An 18,019-nucleotide genomic window follows, 5' to 3' on the forward strand; every position below is an offset into this window, starting at 1 on the left:
AAATATAATTTATTATAAGTCTTAAAAATTCTTTCTTACACTTTGTACAGAAAGTTGACAGACGGGTGGGCGGTGGTGGTGGGGGGGGCAGGCATCATCACCATGGCAACAGCCAGGCGACCATGAAGCTGCAGGAGAAGGCCTTTGCATAGACCGCTGCTTCACCACGACGACGAAGAAGAAGGTGGGGGAGTCGGCGGGGGAGACGCAAAAGCAAACACACACACTCTCACACACACACACACACACACACACTCACACACACACTCCATTTTAGCGCCCCTGGATAACATAAAGGTGTCATGAGGGATTTAACCGTCAACCTCCTTCTCGAGCCCTTCCGGAGCCAAGCATGCAGAGAGAACACAAAATAGAAGGGAAAAAGCAAAATAAGCGACGCGCCTGTTAGAAAATACCTTTTTTTTTTGTTTTTTTTTTTATTTTGTAAAACCCCTCCTGTTGAAAAGAACCCAGAGGGGGGGTTGGGGGGGGGGGGGGGTGAGGACATCAAACCAGACGTGGTGGGAATTAAAAAAAAAAAAAAAAAAAAAGGAAAAAGCGTTAATAGTTACACACCAGCGACACAAAAACTGTAGAAAAAAAATATATTAAAAATAAAAAAATCGAGCGAGCGCGGCCTCCACAACGATGGCGGCGAGATCTACCCCCAAGGTGGCGCCGCCGCGGGTACAAACGGGCGACGTTACCATAGCGACCGAGGGGGGGCGTGTATAAATAAGCACATTATTAAATACTATGTTATCACAGGAGCTCGTTGCTATGGAGACGGACATGAAGCCCCCGACCCCCCCCATCGCCCTGCTCCGTCCCCTCCTGCTCTTTTGACCTCCTGTTCATCCCGATGGCCGGCCTTGCTGTTTCCACGGAAACCGGCGCCGAAAATATCACGCCGGCGGAGGAAGAGGGGGATGAGGAGGAGGTGGAGGTGGAGGTGGAGACGTGACTGGCAGAGATTCTTGTTTACGCTCCCAAGTTTTCACGCGCTTTGCCGCCGACGTTTAAGTGGGTCACGGCGGAGAAGACCTTCCTCTTCCTGTTTGCACGCCAGTGTGTATGCATGTGTGTGTGTGTGTTCATCTGTCATTTCGATGCCGCTTGACTCTCCGGGATTGTCGGGCATCTTTTTTCCCCCCTCCTCTTCCGCCTCCTCCTCCTCAGTGCTCGGCGGCGGCGGCGGCGGCGGGAACCAGGCCGTCATGGCGTCCCATCTCCTCCAGCACCTGGGCCAGGCGGCTCAGGTTGCCGTCGGGGAAGTGCTGGGCCTCCCACAGGTCCAGGATGACGCCGGTGGGGCTGGACTTGGTGGCGAAGTAGTTGAGATACCTGTACGGGGCGGGGGAGATGGTTGGAGAAGAAGAAGAAGAAGAAGAACATCGGGTCAATCATCTCACAGCAGAATATAATTAATCTCCATTTATAGATATATATGTGAATATGTGGCGCAGTTGCGGTGTGTGGCCACTAGGGGGCGCCCTCTCGCCACATTTCAACAGATATCATCATGAGACTGGATTGACCGGGGTCGCCACGGCAACGGAGGGAGTTTTGTTTCAGGTGGAAAACGAGGAAGAGTCGTCTTCGCTTGGTTCTGGATTCTGTAGGAGGACTTTAGGTGCCAGATGTTTGCTTTCGTCTCCTTCGTCTCCAAGGAGAAGATCAGAGCACCAGGTGATTCCTCGCCGCTTCCAGAAGGTTCTTCGCCGATCGAGCAGCTTCATGATGGAAACATTCATTCATTCATTCGTTCATTCATTCTTTATTACTTCCCCTGCAGTCACCGTCGCCGGCGGCAACAAACCCAGACATACAGGAACTCTCACTCATTCATCAAGTCATTCATCATAAAGACACACACACACACACACACACACACAGTCACCCTCTCATTAACAGGTCATAGAAACACACACACACACACACACACACACACACTCTCATTCACAGGTCACACACACACACACACACACACACACACAGTCACCCTCTCATTAACAGGTCATAGAAACACACACACACACACACACACACACACACACACACACACACACACACACACACACACACACACACTCTCATTTACAGGTCACACACACACACACACACACACACACACACAGTCACCCTCTCATTAACAGGTCATAGAAACACACACACACACACACACACACACACACACACACACACACACACACACACACACACACACACACACACACACTCTCTCATTCACAGGTCACACACACACACACACAGTCACCCTCTGATTCACAAGTCATAGACACACACACACACACACACACACATTCACCCTCTTGTTCACAGGTCATAGACACACACCCACACACAAACACGCACATACACACACACAAACACGCACATACACACACACACACACACACACACACACACGTAGATCTAATGTTACATTTTAAAAAGTTGAAAAAGTGTAGAACAATAAAAGCGGTTTGCCAGCGTGCACGTTGGCCGGCGTGCACGTGCCCGTTGTCATAGCCGATTGTCACCACGGTAACCGTGGTCTTCTAGGACTTCAGGGCTGAGTGTTTTCCAGAGGATTCCATAGGTTACTCTGGAAAGTTACTGAACTTTAACTCCATCAACTCAAGAGCATCAGCAGAGGAAGAGGAGGAGGTCCAGACAAGAAGAAGAAGGAGAAGAAGAAGAAGGAGAAGAAGGAGAAGAAGAAGAAGAAGGAGAAGAAGAAGAAGGAGAAGGAGAAGAAGAAGAAGAAGAAGAAGAAGAAGAAGAAGAAGAAGGAGAAGAATGGGGAGAAGAAGAAGAAGAAGAAGGAGAAGAAGGAGAAGAAGAAGAAGAAGGAGAAGAAGAAGAAGGAGAAGGAGAAGAAGAAGAAGAAGGAGAAGAAGAAGAAGGAGAAGAAGGAGAAGAAGGAGAAGAAGAAGAAGGAGAAGAAGGAGAAGAAGGAGAAGAAGAAGAAGGAGAAGAAGAAGAAGGAGAAGGAGAAGAAGAAGAAGAAGAAGAAGAAGAAGAAGAAGAAGGAGAAGAAGAAGAAGGAGAAGAAGGAGAAGAAGGAGAAGAAGAAGAAGAAGAAGAAGAAGAAGAAGAAGAAGAAGGAGAAGAAGAAGAAGAAGAAGAGGTCCAGAGAAGACAGAGGAGGAAGAAGAAGAGGAGGAAGAGGAGGTGGTGGAGGTCCAGAGAAGAAGAAAGAAGAAGAGGAAGAAGAGGAGGAGGTCCAGAGAAGAAGGATGAGGTGGAGAACGAGGAGGTGAATGAGGAGGGAGACGAGGAGGAGATGGCAGAAGAGGAGGAGGCACTGGAGGTCCAGAGGAGAAAGAGGCGGTGGAAGAGGAGGAGAAGGTGGAGGTCTGGAGGAGAAGGAAGAGGAGGAGACGAGTGTGAACCAGAAGAAGAGGACTGAGAAGCTGTGGAGCAGGAAAGGAGGTGTGATGAGAAAGAAGAAGAGGAGGAAAGAGGAGGCTAATGTACCCTTTCTTTGCAACAAGGTACCACGGCTAGCTAGGTAGCGTGCTAACCTCCATGTTGCTAACCTCCATGTTGCTAACCTCCATGTTGCTAACCTCCAAGATGCACCGTAACTCTGGACTGAATATAAGACAATATAAAAGAATATAAAAGAAAGACAATATAAAAAAAAAAAAAAAAAAAAAAGACGCATTTGTAACATGAGCTATTTATACAGAAAGATCTTTTTCACTTTTAATTAAATACGTACCGGAAATATTTTTACCAAACAGACCCTGTTATAAACAAAATTATACTAGCATAGCAGGTCATCAATCGTGATCTTCACCTTTATCCTGCGCGCTAAAACCGCTAACGTCATCTTCTTTGATGTCGGGATCAAACAGAATTCCTCCGTCACACACTCCTTGGTGTGTAAACCAAACGTGTGTGTTCTGCGTCATCTTGGTGTCATGTCATTGGTCCGATGGGACGAGGCTAAATATTTTAGCGTGGTGAAAAAAATGGTCGTTGTTTGAGCTGCGGCGCTCAAAGCGTGTGAAAAAAGTAGCTAATCGTCCGGAAATGATGCTAATCGGTGTCAGACATCGTCCTGTTTTACGTGCAGACACTCGGAAAGCGACGGCTAAGAAGCTAAGAAGCTAACAGGGTCGTCGTCGCTTTAATTCACCATTTCACACACAAAAAAATCTGCGTCTAATTGGGCGATTGCTAGTCTGACACGCAGGCGACGCCGCCATCTTTTCCACCGGTCGTTAAATTGAAATGTTGAGGTGTCGTGGCCGCCACCGCGGCGCCGGCGGTCTCTCCTCGCCGCTCCGCAACACACTCGTCAATTTGCAGTCTGCTGCGGGCGATAAGGCCGCCCCGCTGAGCTGGGACACACACACACACACACACACACACACACACACATGCAAGGCTATCAAAGACGCATGAGTGATGTTTTGAAAAGAGAAGCTCTATCTTTGTCTCCCCCTGCGTCTCGGCTCACTTCAGTGGGACAGATGCTAATCGGCGCTAGCTCGCCGCCGCCGCGGAAGACGATCCTAACCTTTATCCGGACCCCGCCTCCTAACGACCCCCCCTCCTCCCCCCGCTTCCCTTCACAGGGAAAACGAGATTTCACCACTTAAAGGGCGAATCTTTTCTTTTCAAGTTTAATTGTGTCTTCAGTATTTGCCCTTGATTGTGCGGTAGCGGCGGCGGCGGCGGCGGGGGGCCCCCTTGCGCCCCGAGGCCCCGGTTTTCTTCTTTACGTACCTGTCGAGGTTGAGCTTGTGCGCCAGCATCCTCCAGTCGTTGCCACGCGTCTGCGGCGCGTCCAGGCTGCCGCACAGCTTCTGGCGGATGGAGACGGGGATGCGGAAGGCGTTGGGCCCCACCAGGGTGGTGATGTTGCTGGCCGGGTCCAGCAGGGAGGTGTCGATGCTCTGGGAGTCCTGCAAGAGGAGGGAAGACCTTCGGGTTAAAACCCTGATCCCCACCTGGAGATGTGTGAATCTGTGGCCGACTGAAACCCGGGTGACGAAGTCGATCGTTAGCGTTAGCCTCGCCCCTTAGCTAATGCACCACAGGGCTAAACCGCTGGTGTCTCTTTGTCGCGCTGTAGTAGCAAGCTAACGTTGCATGAGCTTGATCTACTCCGCCGTTATGATTTTAATATGCTCTAGGAGTTCTGCGAGAGGAGGTAAGACCTTCGGGTTAAAACCCTGATCTCCACCTGGAGATGCGTGAATCTGTGGCCGACTGAAACCCAGGTGACAAAGTTGATCATTAGCGTTAGCCTAGCTCCTTAGCTAATGCACCACAGGGCTAAATCTGCTTGTGTCTCTTCGTCGCGCCGTAGTAGCAAGCTAACGTTGCGTGAGCTTGATCTACTCCGTCGTTAGGATTTTAATATTAAATATTAAAGCTATTATTGTAGCATGCTAACTATTAGCAGCGATAAATCATCTGCGTCTGTGCTAAGCTCACTTTCTCTTTCTGCAGAAAGCTACCCTGCATCGGGATCCAGCTTTGCTCCGTGGGGGAACGTGGGGTTTCTGTAGATCATCTGAGGTCCAGACCTGCTCTGCTGGGAAAGCGTCCTCAGACGAGCGCTCAGGGATTCGGCGCCGCCGAGGCTAAACCTGCCCCTCCTCTTCCTTCAACGAAAAGGAACGAGGCAACGGACGTCCAAGGAAACCTTCGCATCTTCTCCAACACCACCCTTTTACTTCCACGCCCCCGCCGGCGGCGAACAAACGGCGGCGGGGGCGTGGATGTTAATTTGCCCCGGCGTCACGGGCGGCGTTAAGAAGAGCGGTAAACACTAATTTACATGGAGGCGGGCGGAGGGGCCACCAGGAACTCTGCCATTGTGAGGAACTCTGCATAAATGAATATGTGTATTACAAAGATTTCCATCTGCCGCCGTGTGTGTGTGTGTGTTTGCACTTTATCTCTTGTGGTGGTATCGAAATTTCCTTTAAAACACACATACACACACAAACACACACACACACACATGCTGGACTGTCTAGATAAATAATATGAATTAAATAAATACAGTTTTTTCAAATATTGATTTGCAAGTTTTAAGGGAGTGATCACGCGGTGTTACAAACATGATGTTATTGGGTGTTATTAGCCTGTTATTATTAGTGTGGAGTTATTAGCGTGGTATTATTGGCATGTTATTATTAGTGTGGTGTTATTAGCATGTTATTATTATTGTGTTGTTATTATTGTGTTGTTATTATTGTGGTGTTCTTTGCTGGTTATTTGCATGTTATTGGCGTGGTGTTAGTAGCTAGCTGTTATTAGCATGGTGTTATTAGCATGATATTATTAGTGTGGTATTTTAGCTTGCTCTTATTAGCGTGGTGTAATTAGCATGTTATCATTAGTGTGGTGGTATTAGTTTGTTGTTATTGGTGTGTTGTTATTGTGGTGTTATTAGCTTGTAATCTCGCATGTTGTTAGTAGAATGGTGTTATTAGCTTGTTGTTGTTAGCGTATTGTTATTTGCATGTTGTTATCAGCTAGGTGTTATTAGCAGGTGTTATTAGTATGATATTATTAGTGTGGTATTTTAGCTTGCTCTTATTAGCATGGTGTTATTAGCATGATACTATTAATGTGGTGTTTTAGCTTGTTGTTATTAGTGGGGCGTTAAACACATAATTAATTGATAATAAGAACTGGGATGTCAGGAGCTTCTATTCTTTGTTTCTGATTCATTCTTTGATTGATTTGATTCTTTGATTTGATCTGTGGTATCTCACTTCTTAGATACAGTTCCTAAGAAGGTTCTAGGAGTTCTAAAAGTTCCTGTCGTGCCTTTGACTTGAGAAACTTCATTAAAAAAGCAGAATCCGTTTACAGCGACACCTCCAACCCCCATCTTGGACATGTTTGGTGTCTTCTCGGCGCAGACCTACCTCCGACAGCGTGGTGTCCAGCTGAAAGATCTGCCCTTCTCCTTCCACCTGACGAACGCAGATCTTGCAGGCCAGGTCCACCGTGCTGGTGGAGAAGCGCTCCAGGGTGAAGCAGCAGTGGAGGTTCCTCTGCGAGCCGCTCCACACTTGCTGGAAGGACAGCTCCTGCCGGGTGGAGGAACGCCGAGGGGTTACCACGGTGACACCGGACACTTCTTCACGCTTCTTCTCCGAGGCCTTCACGGCCCGGCTCACCTGGTACTTGGCGAGCAGCTTGCTCTTCCACAGTGTGTGTGGAACGTCGTGGATGGAGAGTCTCAGGTTGTGGGTGCTGTCACTAAAGTTGAGGGTCTTTGGTTCATCCAGCAACTTCCCACCCATCTGCTTCTCCATTTGTAGGACCTCCTGGAGAAGAAACAACACACCCGGATGTGACGGTTGATTTCTGAAAAGGTTAATTCACAGTTAATTCATAATGATTCAATGTTAATCTATAGTTAACTTATAGTTATTCAAAGCTAATCCATAGTTAATTTGCAAGTTAATCCAAAATTAGTTCACAGTCATTCATAGTTAATTTACAGCTAATCCATAGTTAATTTGCAAGTTAATCCAAAATTAATTCACAGTAATCCACACTTAATTCACAGCTAATCTATAGTTAATTCACAGTTAATTCATAGTTAATTCACAATTCAAACAAGTCATGAAGTAGCTAAAGAACTTGACTGCAACTTTTAAGAGACTTACGTTCAGAAATGCTAAGTGCTAGCTTGACAAGAGCACAATCATTACAGCTCATGCTATGCTAACATTACGTGTATGAAAACGTCGTCAAGCATCACCGCAAAAATACATCAGTAACGAGTGCTTTATGTTTCCATGGTTGCTAAGCAATACATCCAATGGAGGCCAGTGCAGAGTTCCAATTTTAGACGATAACAAAGATGGTGGCAAAGGATTAGCTAGTAATAATGGACGTTCTAAGAAAGCAGATTCTTCTCCCTGGTTATTCATCCATCATGTCTTCTTCTTCTCTGTTCATTTTCCACTGGTCATACGTGAGCATACTGCGCAGCACTGCCCCCACGACTTACCGCAATACTGCTTCATTTGTTTACTATCACTAGGTAACCGCAAGCTTCTCCAAAGTTGGCCTGTAACTTTATGCACAATGCTGCGTTTGTTGTTTTGGTGTAATGCGGAATGTGGAAGGCTAACAATGGAGTCGTGAATGCTAAGGGATACCGTATGCTAGTTGTATCCTTTCCTTGTTTTTTCTGCTTGTTATGTTGGTAGCTCGTGAATCCGAGAACAGCTCTCCGTTTATCTGCGTTAGCATACTTGGTGTATAAGGGACGCCAAAGGAACTGTACGCCGTTGCTTTCCTCTAGCAGGCTAACGAAAAACTCACATCTCAAGTCATACTAGCATCCCTTCCTTAACTTATGGATGCCGGTAAGGAAGACGGTTTAGGCAAAGGACACAACTGTGCTACCAGCAGGATGGAAGTTGTTCGCTTTCTGTTTACGATGCAAGAATCCTGCACACCTTCCCAGAAGCAACGTCGCTAATGCTAATGCTAATGGTAATGTAGGTGCTATATTCTCTTCTTTTTCTGGCACACAGGGAAAAAAAAAACACTTTGCCTCCCACTCCTCATCTGCTGGGTATGCTCTACTTGCAAACAACACTGACACACACACACACACACCGATTTGTGAAGTCCTGGCAGAGCAGGAGGTTCTCCCACGCCTACCTTGAGCGCATCCTGGGTGTCATCCAGGCAGTAGACCCTGATGTGGTATTCCATGGCGGGGCAGGTGACGGGGCCGAAGATGGCGAGTTTGAGGCGCTTGGTGGTGGCGGCGCTGAGGGTCTGCCCCACCAGGCAGTAGGTCCCCAGCGTCTCCGTCAGGATGTGGCAGGCCTCGTCGTCCATTTGGACGTAACACGGCGTGGTGAAGTTCTCCTCCCCGACCACCACCACGTCCTGCGGCGTGGAGAAGACATGTTCACATGTTCAGAACCCCAAGCTCCCTGTTAGCGGCTACCAGTTAGCGCCTTGCACGCTAGCTCCGGCGCGTGAACAGGTGAATGTGATCCAGCAGCTCGAAGATCCCGGTCATATTTCACATCATATTGGATGCTGCCATCTGCATATCTGACGGCTCGGAGATGCAATCAATAGTTATTACTTCCTTAGAAATACTCCATTTTCTGCAAGCTTTTATTGGACCGGCCGCCGGGCAATTCATCAATGTCACCGGGGAAACAGAGGGGCGCGAGTCGGATGGCGTCAGCAAGGAGGGGCGGCTGGAGGCTCCTCGGACCCGACGGTACCCGAGCTGGAGTCGGATGGCGAGCTGAGGCAAGGCGAGGGATTGGACAATCCTGTAGGTTCTGGACAACAGCAAGATGGTTCAAGGTTGGTCTTCTCCGTGTGGAGTCTCCATGTTTTCGCCGTGTCTTGGTGGGTTCTTTCGGGCTCTCCGGGTTCCTCCCACGGTCCAGAAAAACGCAGGAGGTCCATTGGAGGCAAAGAACTTTAATACGTCGTGGCTTCGTCAAGACGCCTCAGGTGTTTCGATAGATTCCAAGAAAGGTCTCTTATTCCTTAAGTACCTTCAAGGTTAGCTAAAATATTCATCAACATTTTTGATGAAAATTCACTTGAACTTTCCAAAAAATAAATCGATCAATCGATTAATCAATTGAAATACCATTTGCCTGCTGGCGTGACACTTCTTTGCCTAACCAACCCCCGGTGTGCAACAAAGGTGCACAAGTCTGCCAGCAGGTGTCACCACCATAAAACAACAAAATAATAGTTCCTACGGAACCCGAATTTGCGTTTTACTGTTAGCATTTCTGGTGTTAGCAGCCATAGATCCTTCGTTCCTGTCCTTCCCAACTCACTTTGTACCCAAAGCGGTCCAAGCAGAAGGGCACCAAATATGGAACCAGGATCTGTCCGACTGTTTCACTGGTGCTTTGCTTCTCTAAAGCAGGGGTTCTTAACCTTTCTGGCCCTGAGGGCCATTATTTTCAGTACGGAGTGGCCCAGAGCCCATTAAATATAATTTTAATATATATTATTTATTATTATTCATTATATCATATATAATTTAATATGTATTATTTAATATATATAAACTGTATAGGTTTATAATTATCTCACTCTTGGTTTGATTTGTATTCGATTCAATTCAATAAACTAAATCCACTTGCAGTTTACGTGCTAGCTAGCTTTCAGTGCACTTTTAGAGTTGCCAGTCAGTGACACGATCCATCTTTTCTGCATCTGCATCTTCTTTTCTCTTGATAAATTCCTCCAGCTTTCCCACAAGCGTCGGATGCTCGGTCTCCAGGCGTCGCTGTAGTTTTGACGGCTCAAGTGCTTCGTTAGCCAGCGTTAACACACACTCCACACACTGGGCTCTACCTCCGTTTACCAAGCCGTACTTCATGAAGTCGGGGTTGTACTTGCGCAAAAATTTCCCCTTTTTGGCGGGGGGGTCGTCTTCATTTTTTCGTTTTAAATATTTCTCCATCTTGTTTATTTCCAGCTAGCTGAGCGTCTTCTTATTTATGGAGCTGGTTAAAGTAACAACTGACTGATGCATTAGCGCCGCTACATGGTCGGGAGTTGTTATTGCGTCCCGCAGCCTCGCAGCCTGCACGTACAAAACAGATCTTTTTTTGGCGGCCCACTAGGTGGCGCTCGGCCCTATGGTTAAGAATCGCTGCTCTAGAGGAGTCTGGTCCGGACCTGCTCTACGAGGAAAGTGTCCTCATATGTGACGCCCTGGACTTGACTTACTCACAGTCGTCCCAACCTTCTACGGACTCGTACGTCCTCGTGAAACAAGAGTCGGATCGAGGTGACCTACCTCCCACTTGTTCTGCGGCGAGTGGCTCTTGAGCTGGATCAGCCAGTCCTGCTGTCCGTCGCAGACGGCGCAGTGGTGCATGGTGATGATGACGGGTCGGGTCAGCAGGGCGCCGGGGGGCCCGCAGATGACCACCGGGCTCAGAACCGTCAGCCCGTCGTCTACCAGGGGTCTGGTGGGAGCGGATCATCCGACGTCAACAAAGCCCTCGCGTGGGTGTTGTGAAATATGCTAGCATGGTAGCGCGCCTACCTCATGTTATCCTTCCTCTGGACCGTCACGTACATCTCGTAGACCCGGCCCTGAGGGACGGCTCCCGCCGGCACCAGCAGACTCACTCCTGGAAGTCATACCGACGAAAGCGGTTAAAAGCTAGCTGGACGTCGCTGTCGGCGTGGGTACGAATGAGGTTTATTTGCTAGCATGCTACCATGTTAGCGACATGTCAGTTGACTTTAAGCACCGTGGAGCAGGGGATTCTGGGAGGGGAAACAACCACAGGTTTCTTAAACCAAAACTATGGGATGCTATGAGTTTTAGCAACCTATTTCTTGTAAGCTTTGATAGCAACGGTAGCTAGGCGGCTAGAAGGGGGCGTCCCTCCAATCAGAATAAGTGTCCTATAGATATATGCATATACATATATATATTATTTATTCTTCTGTCATGAGTGTTTGTGCCCCACAAAAGGAAACCCTTCTGTTAATGAAAACGTATCAATCGTGATTAATCCAAAATAATTCACGGTGAGCGCGTGATTAATCTGACTGCATTTTTATCATTAACATTTTTCATTTTTGACTTATTAACCATTTTTAATTTTGACTTATTTTTATTAACATTTTATCAACATATTTTTTATTCATAATGTATAATCTTTTATAATGTATTTATTTTATTTTTAACTATTTCTATCTTGCAATCTGGACACACATCAAATATGTTACAAATAAGAATAAAAACAACTTTATTTATCCTTTATTTACATAACAATAATAGATAATAGTAGGAAGGAGGGAGAATAAGAAATACAAATAAAATATAAAGGGTCAAAGTCAAGGCTATAAAGTGTTTTAAGATCTTAAAAAGTACAAAGATTTGAATTTTTTCCCTTCGATATTCCCCTTTACTTGCAAACGTATTCTCGGACACACATTGAATAATAATTTGGTATTAATCAAAATTAATCCACCGCTGGCGTGATTAATCTGATTAATAGCACCGACTAAAACAGACCTGGGTATTTTACGGCCGCGGGCCACATGTGGCCCGTTTTGCTTTTTTATCCGGTTCGCCGAGCTATTTTCTTTGAATATTTTTAGTATTTTTAATCAGTATTGAATTTACAAACACCTGATTTTTTCCTTTCGTTTAATTTTGTGTGGATGATTTTATACAAAATAATATCAGTACATGTATATACATGTATACGATCATCGATGATTTTAAAGTTCAAATTAAGTGTCAAAAAATTAAACATTTTTAAATTGCAATTTTAATTTTGTTCATATTACAATTTACACCCAGGTGGCCCGCATATAAAAATCAAATAAGAAATGCGGCCCGCCAGTCAAAATAATTGCCCACCCCTGGACTAAAACCCACAATTTTGAGCGAAAACCGGCTCAAAAAGGTTGTTTCATTTTTTTTTTAAATTTTCAGCTCCACCACCAAGTCCACGCAGTGGGATCTTCTCCAGAACACCTACGTTGTCACAAACCTCAGGCGTGGACTGGCGGTAACCTCCGGGGACGACGTGACATTTCACTTCTGAAATCGATGTCCTCCCTCCCGCCGTCTACATTTCCCCCCCGGTTTGGGATTGATTGGATATGATGTTCTGTCCGAGTGTTTTTAGAACCCCCTCCCCCCCCGACGGGTACACAAAAACACACTCTCTCTGGAGGGGGTTTCTCAGATAGCACATTGATTTCCCCGTGTCCTTGAACTGAACTTCTCCAGAGGTGACAGACGGCTCCTCCTGCTCGCCGGCGGAGGAATCGCAACTCCGCCACGGGGGAACGTCTCGCCACCCGCGATCCCCCCTCCGGTTCCTCGCGGCGAACATTCAAAGGGGGGGGGGAAAAAAAAAACAACACAAAAACAGCAAAAGCAGCCTCGCTAGCAGCGCGAGAGACGTGTACGGTTACCCGGACTCGCATATCGGATATCAAATGAGCCCCTTCCTTTCTGTCGGTGTAACGCGATGAGGCGGCTGCTCGCAAACACAGCTGAGAACGATTTTACAGGAATTAAAATGAAAAAAAAAAAAAACTTGAGAAACCGGAGACGGCGGCAAAGCCTTTAACGTCGCGGCCGGTTTGTCGACGCCCGTCAGCGCTGCGTTTGAAGTGAGGACGGCGTTGCTAATGTAAGCAGCCCGAAACCGCACGCCGCGCCTCAGGTATCACAATCCCTGCGCTGTGATTGGCTGCACGAGGCTCAGGTAGGGCAGCCTCTTTTTTACGCTGTTTTGAACCTCCTAGAACATCCTAGGAACGGACAGAGACGTCCTAAGAACTGTCCAGTTCAACTTCTGTTCCAGGAAGTAGCCTCCTCCTGGGGAACTTCTTCATGTTGCAGTGAGGGAACTCTGAGGGGAACGCTGTGAGGATGTGCACCTTCAGCTCCACAACAAAACAAACCAGAGTAGAAGAAGAAGAAAAGGAAGACGACGTGGACACCACGGAGGCGGAAGCTGCCATGGACTGATAACCAGCTCCATCAGATGGTTGGAGTCCTTTATCTTCTCCCTGCACTGGTTCAACTTGTCAAGAGCCCCTTCTTATTCTAGTCCACAATGTAGATGTTCCTCTGCGACACCTGGAAACCCCTCTGAGATGTAGCAGGCCAGAAGAGCTCGGACCTCTTCGTCGCTCCTTTTCTCGCTGCTTCTGTCTCTTTTTGTCCCAAGAAAACATCTGACCAGTGACCAGGATAGGATTTAAAAATGACGCCCCTCAAGAAGCACCTGCTAACGGGCATGGCTGATGAGCTCCACCAATCAACAAGCACCTATGAGTTCCTATGGAACTGGGAAAAAAGACCCTATTACAAAGTAGGATGGTCAGATGGTTGTAGGAGCTGAGGTCCATGGTCCCTGGTTCCTCTGCTGTACCCAGTGTACCAAGAAATGACCCAGTTCCCGTAAAGGGGGGTAACTACTGTTGTCCTCTTCTTCTTCTTCTTCTTCTTCTGCTTCTTCTTCAGCGGTTTATTTTAGACTACGGCGTGGAGCTTAAGGTGCACGCCACTGTTGGAGATGCTCGAAACCAAAAGGATTCCCCTGGAGGAGGCTACTTCCTGGAACAAAATTCAAGCTTCAAACTTTTCCGGTCCAATATGGCCTAAGGTCATCCCTGAAGACGGTAGAACACAAACGAGTGCCCGAACTGGGGGTTCCTCTTGATGCCCAATCCGGAGGCACCCGGTGCTACCGTGCAACATGACCGATGGAGTCCTGTTCCTTACCTGAGTTGGGCACAATGAGGTGTCCACCCTGGGAGCTGAAGGAGCCCAGGGCGGTGCAGGACGGGTCCCTCGCCCGGAGCAGCGTCTGGGTCTGCGTCCGTCGGCCCATCGTGCCTTCGCCGTTGTCCAGGAGGCAGTGTGGCAGCTTGGGCGACAGCTTGGATGACAACTCCCCGCCCAGGTCATCCTGTGGCGTCACCAAGCCAGAGGAGTTGTAAACCTTGATCTTCAGGTTTGGGAGAGGGTCCAGCAAGGGGGAGTTGGTCATGGGGATTTTGTCAGCTACGTCGTGGAGGGCGTAGACCGGGCCTCGGTACATGGCAGCTGCCGAGGTCAGGTCAGGGGGCGCCGTCAGGAGATCGGCTGGAGGGGAAGGGAAGAGAACATCAGTGAAAAGAAGTGCTCGGTCCTTCTCGTGTGAAGATGTGGAGACCCGCTGCGGAGCAAACTCCGAAACCGATAAACAACCTTGAGGAAATAAAGCGTTGGCAGCAGTTGGCGAGGCTGCTGGCCCGGCTCCACCCGTTTGGTTTTTAATCATCAGGGAAGCCCACCGTCACCGCCAAAAAAAGAAGAAGTCAAAGGCACAGCTCTGACTCAGGAGTACCAGATGGCATCTCCAGCACTCAGCTCACCCACGAGGTACAAGGAGGAATGTTCAATAGAAGGGCTGAGTGGGTGGTGCAGGGGTGGCGCTCGCTCCCCCCGCCCTCCGGCTCCTCTCTTGCCTCCACCCTCCAAGTTCCCCGGCAGCACCGAGTGTCCAAAGGGTACGGATTTCGAGGCATACCGCGAGCGTTGGGTCCGAACAAAGGGGATACTAAAGGGAATGAAAGCATTTCATCTGCTTTCATTCATTCACTCAACATGGTGCCATCAGGTGATCTGGTTCTTGAGCAGCATCTATTGATCTGCGTGGAGCAGGAAGGTGGGGGGCATCAACCGTGAAATACCAGATGGCCACTACTTGCACATCTGAGGAGGACCTCCCGCAGGAGCGGTTCGTCCGGGACTTCTGAGCCGGCATCTTCTTTGTTCTCCTGTCGAGAAGATCCCGTTCCACTAGTGACCCCACTGATGCCTATCTCTGCGTCTCCACGCGCCGCTTCAGGTGCTGGCGCCTCCATCTGAGTCACGTCCACAAACAGCTGTGTCAGAAGACCGAGGCTTCTCGCGCCTTGATGAAGATGCATGAAGATGTTTGTTCTCCCCTTTCCCAACATCTGAGCGGTTTAATTAACTTGCCCACACAAACAAACCGCCTGCAGTTGCCTGACAAGCTCCGTCCTCAGCTTCAATCCAAAGGGTACATTTACAGTCATATCATCGCTAGCGTGGCCAAGACGAGTTAGTCATCGCTAATGCTAACAAAATCATTGTAGGGTTCTGGGTGACATTTTTGGACGCAAGACGGTGCCGCACCTTTGCGCGCCGTCTTGATGCTGACCGGCTGGAAGCCCCCGTTGAGGGCGGAGGAGTCCATGATGTCCGAGTCGAACTCCCGGTGGTTCTTCCTGTAGATGAAGAGCGCCACGACCACGGAGATGACCAGGCACATGATCACCGCGATGACGATCCCCACGTACAGGGCCACATCATCGGTGCTGGGGGCCACTGAGGGAGGGGGGGGCACAGAGAGCAGAGATGGTCCAGTTAAAGATCTCATACATCTATATCGGCACCATTAAGGGTTCCTTCCTGGCGCTCGGGAGCCGTCATGGAGCCGTTATCTGCAGACCAATATCCTGCTTTGAAACTGAGCCGGATATTAAGAGCCATCTACAGGGAAATAAATAGTAATAAAAAAAAATATATATATATAAGGTATAGTTAGGCTGTATATGACGACACAATATGGGACACAGGGGGGCATGGCGGTGCTTTGGAGATCCTAAATTGTTCAAGGTATGTGAATGAAAGGGTAAATGGTTGTAAGTCTCTTTCTCACCTGGAAATGAGAGAGCAAATACTTGTATGTCTCTATATGATTTGTGATGAGGGGGCGAATACTTGTATGTCTGTATGACTTGTGATGAGGGGGTGAGTACTTGTATGTCTCTGTAATACTTGTGAGTACTTGTATGTTCCTGTATGACCTGTGAGTACTTGTATGTCTGTGTATGACCTGTGATGAGAGAGTGAATACTTGTATGTCTCTGTAATACTTGTGAGTACTTGTATGTCTGTGTATGACCTGTATGACCTGTGGTGAGGGGGTGAGTACTTGTATGTCTTTGTATGAGTTGTGATGAGGGGGTGGGTACTTGTAGGTCTGTATGACTTGTGATGAGAGGGTGAGTACTTGTATGTCTTTGTATGAGTTGTGATGAGGGGGTGAGTACTTGTATGTCTCTGTAATACTTGTGAGTACTTGTATGTCTGTGTATGACCTGTATGACTTGTGATGAGGGGGTGAGTACTTGTATGTCTCTGTAATACTTGTGAGTACTTGTATGTCTGTGTATGATCTGTATGACTTGTGATGAGGGGGTGAGTACTTGTATGTCTCTATATGATTTGTAATGATGGGGTGAGTACTTGTATGTCTGTATGATTTGTGATGAGGGGGTGAACCCAGCCTCTTTCCCAATGACAGCTCCTGCCCCCCCTTGACCCTGAGTGCAGGATATATGCGGGATATGGATAATGAATGAACAAGGTCTTGAAGGGAAGCAGTGGAAAATTGGAATTCAAAGTTTTGACTTTGGCGCGAAAGACAAGATGAACTCCCAGAGTAATGGATGTGATAATTAGTGCCTTAATGCAAAGGCTGATGGGGGAAGTGAAGGGGGGGAGTCCATGGGGAAGTTGGGGGTGTGGGGGTTTTGAATCAGTAATGGTGGACATATACAAGAAAACACAGGCTATTATCATACAATCAGCACATAACAGCACAATTAATCGCCGCCCCGCCGAGGCTCGGCGCCGCACTGTCCTAACAAGCCTCCTCAGAAGGCGGATCAAAAGTCCTGCAGGCGGAGATATGGACCTTCTCATCTCCAGATTAGCACGCCGACGTACGAGTTCACAGTCTGTCTCTGCCTTTGTTCCGACACACTGCAGATAAGATCTAGACATCGCTGGCGTTTCTCAAAATCGTCTTTCATCCGCGGCTGCCTCCCGGAGCCTTTCTGTCCACTTTCCAGCTGGAGGAGCCTCCGTGATTAGAAGGCCCGGCGAGGACGGCGCGGCGGCGAAGCGCTAGCCGTAGACAGGCTCTCATTAGAGATGAGACCTTCTCTTTAATGGACGCCCGGCGTTGGTCGGGGCTCCCTTTGGTGCTCGCGAAGAATGTCCTTCGCTGTCACCCGCCTGACGAGCGAGCAGAAAAACACGGTGAAATGTCAGAAGGCGTGTGGAGGCCTGAACGCCTGCGCCGTGAACCCGGGCGAGGAATTCCACCGAGGAGTGAGGGAACGGTGGACTCGTTACAGAGGAAGACATCGACCCATGTATCTTCATTCATTCATGACCTACAGGGCTTATTCGGCGCTCGGAGAGGACGGGCTCATCCTGGAGTCATCGCAGGGACACTTGGAGGCCATTCATTCACTCATTCATCTGTCATACAGAGACATGCAACCATTCACTCACTCATTCACAAATAATGATGAGACATACTACCGTTCATTCATTTACACATTGTATGCATGCATACAACCATTCACCCTCTTATTCGTCCGTCACATACAGACATGCAACATTCATTCTCTCATTCAAATGTCATATAAAGACATGCAACCATTCATT

The 18,019-nt window shown here is 48.1% G+C and overlaps 1 protein-coding gene across 3 annotated transcripts in view; it reads right to left on the reverse strand.

Moving 5' to 3' along the window:
- Positions 1-36: 36 nt before the first annotated feature.
- Positions 37-18,019, reverse strand: part of unc5cb (unc-5 netrin receptor Cb) — a 128,921-nt gene continuing 110,938 nt past the window's right edge. For all 3 annotated transcript variants that reach the window (XM_086151802.1, XM_086151804.1, XM_086151803.1), the window contains 9 exons: positions 15,692-15,883; positions 14,270-14,632; positions 11,051-11,138; positions 10,799-10,970; positions 8,665-8,898; positions 7,161-7,310; positions 6,906-7,070; positions 4,744-4,922; positions 37-1,344 (listed from right to left, as the gene is read on the reverse strand). In XM_086151802.1, the coding sequence (XP_086007928.1) occupies positions 1,176-1,344; positions 4,744-4,922; positions 6,906-7,070; positions 7,161-7,310; positions 8,665-8,898; positions 10,799-10,970; positions 11,051-11,138; positions 14,270-14,632; positions 15,692-15,883 (1,712 nt within the window). In that variant the 3' untranslated portion in view covers positions 37-1,175. The remainder of the gene's footprint in view (positions 1,345-4,743; positions 4,923-6,905; positions 7,071-7,160; positions 7,311-8,664; positions 8,899-10,798; positions 10,971-11,050; positions 11,139-14,269; positions 14,633-15,691; positions 15,884-18,019) is intronic.

The sequence above is a fragment of the Fistularia commersonii genome, chromosome 9, assembly GCF_037954325.1.
Source record: "Fistularia commersonii isolate RoL2024-O1a breed Wild chromosome 9, RoL_Fcom_v1.0, whole genome shotgun sequence".
In the NCBI taxonomy this organism is placed as follows: domain Eukaryota; kingdom Metazoa; phylum Chordata; class Actinopteri; order Syngnathiformes; family Fistulariidae; genus Fistularia; species Fistularia commersonii.